The sequence below is a fragment of the Sus scrofa genome, chromosome X (genome assembly GCF_000003025.6).
Source record: "Sus scrofa isolate TJ Tabasco breed Duroc chromosome X, Sscrofa11.1, whole genome shotgun sequence".
Taxonomy (NCBI): Eukaryota; Metazoa; Chordata; class Mammalia; order Artiodactyla; family Suidae; genus Sus; species Sus scrofa.
In genome coordinates this window covers 86,968,821-86,977,520 of record NC_010461.5, presented here as the reverse complement: position 1 = coordinate 86,977,520, position 8,700 = coordinate 86,968,821, and the positions used below count along the sequence as shown (strand labels likewise).

Here is an 8,700-nt window from a genome sequence, read left to right as displayed (position 1 = left end):
GCACCTGCTCGTCAGATTCTTTCCTGCCTTGTTTCCCCGCCATCTCAGGCACAATTTTGATTGGCTGCTCCTCGGGCATCCCCCGCCCCTCGCCCTTCCTTTCACGAGGCCTCCAGGGGCACCATTTCAGACTGTTATCCTGTGAGGCGCCATTTTCTCAGTTTCCCCCGTGACTTCCCAGCATGCCCTGGTGCCAACAGTCAGCTCCGTCGCCATCTTTGGCAGCTTGGTCTATTGGGCAGACCGCTTGTTTCCGCCTGAGGCACTGGCTGGTGTATTTCTCCTGCCATGTCTTTCAGAGAGAGGCGAGGGTCGGCCTCAGGTAGTCAGGGCAGAGGTAGTGCAATGGGCCACGACCCTGGATTAGTCAGGGGAGGAGCCATGCCTGGAGAATGGCAAGCCAGGTTTGGCAGGGGCGCAGTCCACAGGGATCTCGAGGCAGTTGTGGGAGCCTTCTGGGAGGATGAGGAGGATGAGCAGGAGGGCGCCCAGAACATAGCTGAGGAGTACTGGGATGTACAGCCTGTAGAAGAGGAGGAAGAGGCAGAAGAAGAGGAGGAGGAAATTGAGGAGGAGGAGGAGGATGAAGAAGAGGAGGGAGAGATGGGAGAGGAGGGAGATGAGGATGAGGGGAGAGACGAGGAGGGTGAAGAGGATGAGGAGGACAAAGAAGAGGAGGAAGAGGAAGACAGCGAGGAGGAAGACGACGACAGCGAGGAGGAAGATGAGGATTTTGTGGACCAAGAGGAGGTGGAGAAGCTTGGTAAGTAGGGCACAGGAGTCGTAGCGGGTATCTGTGAGCCGTCTGCTCCCCACTCCGTGTGGTTTCAGCCCCTGTCCCCTTCTACACCGTATCCATTATAACAGCTATGCCTTGGTCAGGTTCTGCCCTTGGGAGCCCAAGGAGCCAGGAGAGGGGACTAGCTCTTGGGAAGTGAGGTTTGCAGGGAGTGGGAGGGGGGTTGGGGAGTCCAAGGAGCCAAGAGAGGGAACCAGCTACCTCCCTGGAAGCGAGGGGGTGGGGGGGCGGGAGGAGGGGGGGCGGGGGAGAGGGGTAAGGGCGGGGGAAAAGGGGGAGGGGCGTGGAGGAGGGGAGGGGCCCGTAGGGGAAAGGGAGGGGGTGTTGGGGGAGGAGCTGTGAGGAGTGGGGGCAGGGGCAGTGAGAATGGGGGAGGGGAGGGCGAGGAGTAGGAGGAGAAAGGGGGTTAAAGGCTGAGGTCTGGGAGAGCGAGGCCCTGGCTGATGCCTCTGAGGCTGGGGAGGCTGGGGCCTGTGGACCCAGTAGGGCTGAGGCTGGCCAGTGGCAGCCGAGTCCTCAGGCCCTTTCTGTCCCTCTTGGGGCCTTAGGCTCCAAGGCCAGAGGGCTCAGCATTTGCCTCTAGCGGTTCAGCAGCAGGTCAAAGCTCTCAAAACCTTCAGGCACGATTTGCACAAGTAGAAGCCTAACTTTATAAAGACCTTTATGATCGGGAGGAAAAGTATGCTGCCTTCTACCGGCCTGTTTGATAGGAGAACTGACATCCTCACTGCACTTCATGAGCCCACAGAAGGCAAATGTCAGTGGGAGGTAGGTGTTCAGGAAGGGGCTTGGGAGGAAATTGAAGGAGAGCCTGAAGGAAAAGGGACCAACAAATGACATACCTCACTTTGGGTTGACAGTTTGTAAAAATAGAAAGGGTCTTGGTAAAGTGATCCAAGGAAAGGATGAACTCGAAAGATGTAAGAATAAAATGTTCAGGGGTGGAGGAAGGAATGAGCCTCACCATAGAATTTAAGTCAAACGAACATTTTCCAAAGAAGCTCTGATAATAACATATAAACTACTCTCAGAATCAGATGATTCTGATCCTTTCTGCAAAGGGCCAGAAATAATCAGCAGCATGGGGTATGAGGTCTACTGGAAATTGGGGGAAAATGTTATTGCGAAAACTATCAAGCAGCAGTAATGTGAAAGCCATGGAAATATATCAACTAGTAGGAACATGCCCAAGCTATCTTTTTTTTTTTACCATTATTTCTTTCCTCCAGGTCTTCCTGGGGCCAAAGCACCAGATGCTGCTGCTTTTAAACTGGGATATTTTTTCCAGCGACTTATGATCCCAAAGTCTGTACCAGTCTTTGAAGAGGATGAATATCTGGACGAATATTATGATGAAGAGGAAGAGGATGAAAATGAAAAGCCAGAAGAACTCGAAATGGATGTGGTCTCAAAAGAGGGCAGCCATGAAAAATAAAGGTATTATTATATAGCCTTGAGTTTTAAGTAGCCATTCCTGACATGTACCTGTTACTGACAGGTTTATGCTTTTTTTTCCCCTGTAAAATAAGTAAGAAAATTTGTTGGAATTTAGTTTTAGAAAAACAGTTTAATAAGGTATCCTAGTTTACATGGAAGGCATTGTGTTATGAAATGTATTTTGTTCACAGCTCCAAGTCCTTTGTCCTGTAGCTTTGAGGCTGCTACAGATGGAAAATTTATTAGACCTGGAAATAGAGACCGATACTATTTTAGAAAATGGTCACCAGAAGAAGCAACTAAAGTGACTAGGCTATGCAGTAGCAGTACTTTCATCACCCAGCCACAGAAATGTAGTCTTTTGTAATAACAATGCCTTTGAGAAAGTAACTCCTTACAAAGTAGTAAAAGTTAAGGATTTCAAATAAGATTGCATTTCATATTTAATCCATAGTTAGTAGTTCAATTCAGATTTTTTATTCGAAAGAAAAGAAAATTAGCCATAGGAAGATTGTTTGGTTATCACTGAGGGGTGATGAAGTCTTAGTTTATTTTTCCTCTATCCATTTATCTTTTTTTCTCTCTTAATCTTTACACCTGTGAATGTTCGATACTGCCTCATTCCCATGTTACAGAAAGGGAAACTGAAGGTCTAAGAATATAAGGGATTTATGATTGTGTAAGGAACACAGGGTTTTAAGGTGGAAAGACTAATTTAAAGGTAGAAAGACATTTAAATTGCAGTGTGAGCTCTCAAAAGAAAAGCATATATAGTGGTGAGCAAGAGGTGAGACAAGGTTGATGTAATGAAATGATTGGAGCTTGTGCACCCTGATATCCAAGGGTCTGGGTTACAAGAAGAAAACATTTTCTCCTTGGTAAGATAACAGATGTACATAGTATTGACTCATGTTTAGAAAGTCCCTGGTGCATGTTATTGGTGTATGATTATTAATTGACTCTTTTTCCATCCTACAGTTGGAAGGCATAGAAAGAAAAGGACAGCGGAAGGGAACATGAATTTGTCCTTTACAGATGTTTTAGTTTTTATTAGCCCAAAATGTTAATTTTTTTTCAAAGTTCAAATGATATTACCTGACACCTGACTTTACCCTTATCATTTACAAATATATTTGACAGCATTGTTCACATTGAAAATAAAAACTTGTTTGAAATGAATGGGCTGTAGTTTTTTTTTTACATAGATAATGCTGACTCAGATCTATCTTTGTATTTGTTTTATTTTGACCCGCCTTACTGTGGAATTTCTTTCAACTGTTTGGTAAGTATGTTTTAAATCCTCTTATTGAAGGCCCAGATAAATTAAAATATAAAGTTATAAGGAATTTGATAGAAATGGTGGTCTAGATTCTATTGGAAAGAAACCGATGGGTGACCTCGCTTGCCTGGAGACCAGATGGTGCTCTTGGCCTGTCATGGGCTAACAGCATCAGCAGCATTGCCTGGGCACTCGAAATGCAAATTCTCAGACCCTGCTCCAGACCCACTGAAGGTAGGCTGCTAGCTATCAGGGTTTTGCAATCTTTTTTTTTTTTTGTCTTTTTGCCATCTAAAAGCATAGGAAAATATGGTTTGCTCCAAAATCCATTCTATGACATGAGCGCAATTTTTTTTTTTTTTTTTTTTTTGTCTTTTGTCTTTTAGGGCCTCACTCGAGGCATATGGAGGTTCCCAGGCTAGGGGTCTAATCAGAGCTGTAGCTGCCAGCCTACACCACAGCCACAGCAACTCCAGATCTGAGCCGCATCTGCGACCTATACCACAGCTCATGGTAATGCCGGATCCTTAACCCACTGAGCAAGGGCAGGGATCGAACCCACAACCTCATGGTTCCTAGTCGGATTCGTTAACCACTGAGCCACGACGGGGACTCCAGCGTTTTGTAGTCTTAAGGGTACTACTGCAGCACACTCAAGCTTGAGAACCACTGCTTTAGAGCACTGGGGAAAACATTTAACTTCACCTACAGTAGGACCAGCCTTAACTCACTGACTTGGTATTGTTGTAGGTAAACTGAACAGGATGGTAACATTTGGACCAAAGAAGAGACTAGATTTCTCGAGGGCTTGAGACACAAAGACCTCCCGGAGGGGTGTGTCAGTTTTCTGGGGTTACCTTAACAAGGTTACCGCAGACCAGGTGGCTTAAAACAATAGAAAGTTATTCTCTCACAGCTCTGGAGGGCAGAAGACTTACATCAAAGTATCAGCAGGGTTGGTTCCTTCTGGAGGCTCTGAGGGAGAGTCTGTTTCATACCTCTCCAGGTTTCTGCTGGTGGCTGACAATCTTTAGCATCACTTTTAGCATCATTTTAGGTTTTTGGGTTTTGTTGGTCCTTTTTTTTTTTTTTTTAGGGCCACACCCATGGCATATGGAGGTTCCCAGGCTAGGGGGTAAATCGGAGCTGAAGCCACTGGCCTATGCCACAGCCACAGCAACGCCAGATCCAAGCCGCCTTTGTGACCTACACCACAGCTCACGGCAACGCTGGATCCTTAACCCACTGAGCAAGCCCAGAGAACCCACTGTGTCCTCATGGATGCTAGTTGGGTTCATTAACCCCTGAGCCACGACGGGAACTCCTAGCATCACTTTGAAATGCATGATTCCAATCCCTTTCTTCAAACCACTGGTTTGTTCTCTATATCTGAGGTTGTTTCTTTTAGGTTCACTAGTTGTATTTTTCAGATTCCACATATAAGTGATTTACATTGTTTGCCTTTCTCTGACTTATTTCACTTAGTGTAATGCCCTCCAAGTCCATGTTGCTGCACGTGGCAAAATTTCAGTCTTTTTTTATGGCCAAGTAGTAGTCCCTTGTGTATATATACTATATCTGTTTATCCATTCATCTGCTGATGGACACTTAAGTTGCTTCCATACCTTCGTAATTGTAAATAACACTGTTATGGGATATTGGGGTTTATATATCTTTCCTTTTTGCTTCTTCTTTTTTTTTTAGGGTTGTACCTTTGGCATGTGGAAGTTCCCAGGCTAAGGGTGGAATCGGGGCTGCAGGTGCTGGCGTATGCCACAGCCACAGCAATGCCAAATCCGAGCCACATCTACAACCTACTCCACAGCTCATGCCAATGCTGGATCCTTAACCCACTAAATGAGGCCAGGTATTGAACCCCATCCTCATGGATACTAGTCTGGGTCATTACTGCTGAGCCACAATAGGAACTCCTGATGAATCTTTTAACATTGTTTTTTTTTTTTTTAAATATAAACCCAGGAGTGGAATTGCTGGGTCATATGGTAGTTTGATTTTTAGGTTTTTGAGTAACCTCCATACTGTTTTCCATAGTGGCTGCACCAATTTACATTCCCACCGATAGGGTACGAGGGTTTCCTTTCCTCCATGTCCTTGCCAACATTTATTTTTGTTCTTTTTGATGATAGCCATTATGACAGGTGATATCTCATTGTGGTTTGGTTTGCATTTCCCTGATGATTTGAGCATCTTTTTGTGTACCTATTGGCCATCTACCTACAATGGTGTTGAAAGAGCCAGAAGAACAAAACTAGATTGAGTTTCCAAAACTATTTTCCTGAATAATACCACAGAATTAGTACAATCAGTAGGGTGAAGAGTGAGGAAGACATTGCCCTAATAATTGGCTCCAGTACTACCCTGCTTCTGCTGAGATCACCACAAATATTGGCTTTGAGACCACACTGCTTCCTTCTCCATCTGTAAAATCAAAGTAGACGTCCCATGCCCTGCCTTCTGATAACTACAAAACTAGGAACTGACACTGGGACCTCTTATTGCTGCTGCAGAAAGAGCAAAAGCTTCTGAGCTCATGCTCACTAACAGAAACCAGAAGCCACGGAAAAAGCATAGGCTACACCTTACTCCCTGGTCCAAATCTGGGGGTTTATTATCTGCTTGGCAGAGGCTAAGTTATTTGTGGAATCCAGGCCATAAGGGTAGGAGTTCAGGAAGTAACAGACTTAGTTTCCAACCTCTATCAAGCCTTACCTGCTGTTATTGGTGTTGGAATGGAATCAAGTAAGCTCACCTAAGATATTTGCCACAGAATGTAAAACTGGGGGCAGGGAAGCCAGTTAGGAGGCTACTGTAGCCCACCTGAAAGGTGACAGTGGTTTGGATCAGAGTGAAAAAAGCAAAGGTGTTAGAAACTGGTTGAATTTACACTCAGAAAATGGGACTTGCTTATAAATTGTGGCAGGGTTGAGTAAAAGATATCAAAGTATGAAGAGTAATACTTCCTTTTACACATGCCCCAGACATCCTTTTTTTTTTTTTTTTTTTGTCCACACCCGTGGCATGCAGAAGTTTTTTGGCCAGGGATCGAACCCAGGCCAGAACAGTGGCCCAAGCCTCAATAGTGGCAATGCTGGATCCTTCACCTGTTTGGGCACCAGGAAACTCCATGTTTTTTTAATATCCAAATTATTTTATTTTTTTTTCATGTTATTCTTTTGGCCAGCCCATGGCATGCTGTAGTTCCTGAGTCAGGGACTGAACCTAAGCCATAGCAGTGACCTGAGCCACAGCAGTGACAATGCAGGATCCTCAACCTGCTATGTGCCACAGCGGGGCCTCCCTTTTTCGTTTGTTTGTGCTGTGCCCGCAGCATGTAGAAGTTCCTAGGCCAGGAATTGAAAGCTAGCCACAGCAGCAGTACCAGCTACTGCAGTGACAATGCTGGATCTTTAAGCTTCTGTGCCACAGGAACCTCCCAATTGTTGTGTTTTGTTTTGTTTTCTTTTTGGAAACTGTCAAGCCTGGTTTAGGAGCCCTTCTTATGTATATCACTATATCATGTGTTTTAGAATTCCTTGTTTCATCAACTATATTTCTGCTCAGCAGTCATTTCCCCAGGGGCAGAATGTGTGTCTGGCTGTGCGTGGGTGGCACAGTGCCTAGCCACGTGACACACTCTCAATATATATTGTTATAACGATAAATGAAGGAATATTAGATCACCTTGAGTTTGCCAGCTCCATGACCTGATGAATTTCTCTGTATTAAGGGGCCTTATGATTCCTTGTTTATTTCCAGTGTTGCCAGATGGGGCCACGTCTTCCGATGTGCACTGTGAAAACATTTGGGATGTCAGAAACTGGAATCCAACCCCATGGAAGGGGCATGGGACTGAGCCTTACTCAAGCCAACACACATTACGTTGAGCTAAATTTCCCCTTTGCTCTCCATAGGAGCGATTGCTCTAAGCACAGTCGTCCCTAGTTACAGTAAATCAGAAACATGAAGAAATTCTGCATTTTGTCCTGTTCTCCACCGTGAAGGCTTTTTCCACATAATATCTCTGACAAAGCTGCTGACAGAAACGTGTAAGTGCTTGAAGATGCTGCTATAGAAGCTTCTTGAGAGTTTAACTGAAAAAGTAATGGGGAAACATTAGTTTGATATGGACTAAGAGCTTTGAACAAAGTTATATTTGAAACATTTAAATTCTGTGATGACTGAGTTCCCGTTGTGGTGCAGTGGTTAACGAATCCGACTAGGAACCATGAGGTTGCAGGTTTGATCCCTGGCCTTGCTCAGTGGGTTAAGGATCTGGCATTGCCGTGAGCTGTGGTGTAGGTCGCAGACGCGGCTCAGATCTGGAGTTGCTGTGGCTGTGGTGTAGGCTGGTAGCTACAGCTCCGATTGGACCTCTAGCCTCGGAACCTCCATATGCCGCGGGAAGCGGCCCTAGAAAAGGAAAAAAGACAAAAAAAAAATTCTGTGATGATGATAAAACATCAAATCTAATTGGAAATTATGAGATAAGGTGACACGGTGGGTCCATCTGACTCAGGTGTTTGGCACCCCTACTGGGTAAGCCAAAAGCTGAGCTTCAGGTCTCCCAAAGCAAAACAATGATGAACAGTAAGTTGCTTTGTACACTGGCACTTCTAAATTAAGAGGATAATGTAATACTTCAAAAATGAAGTGGGGAGTTCCTGTTGTGGCTCGGTGGTAACAAACCTGACTAGTGTCCATGAGGACGCAGGTGTGATCCCTGTCTTCACTCAGTGGGTTAAGGATCCAGCATTGCCGTGAGCTGTGGTGTAGGCTTGCAGCTAGGCCTGCAGCTACAGCTCCAATTCGACCCCTAGCCTGGGAACTTCCATATGCTGCAGGTGTGGCCCTAAAAAGACACAAAAACAATTTGAATTGGTGGATTTCTCTGGTGGCTGAGTGAGCTAAGGATCTGGTGTTGTCACTGCTGTGGCTCTGGTTACAATCTTGTTGTATGGAAATTGATGCTGCCTAAATAAGTGCTATATTCATGTCTGGTTTCTAGGCTAGCTCAGTCTGTAACTTCAAGGGATTAAATGGATGCAACATGTCCACATCCTGAAGAGCAAACTAGAGAATGGCTCATTTCTTTCAAATCCCAGAATACTCCAAAACAAATCAAAGGCTCAAGTTAGTGAGGCTCATGAGGTAATAAATAAGTAAA

General features: G+C 45.0%; 1 protein-coding gene across 1 annotated transcript; it reads left to right on the top strand.

The window, feature by feature from the left end:
- LOC100515519 (nucleolin-like) lies at nt 604-3,415 on the top strand. The gene is made up of 3 exons (XM_003135290.3): nt 604-763; nt 2,029-2,236; nt 3,215-3,415. The coding sequence occupies exons 1-2, from the start codon at nt 604-606 to the stop codon at nt 2,232-2,234; spliced, it is 366 nt and encodes a 121-aa protein (XP_003135338.1). The 3' UTR covers nt 2,235-2,236; nt 3,215-3,415.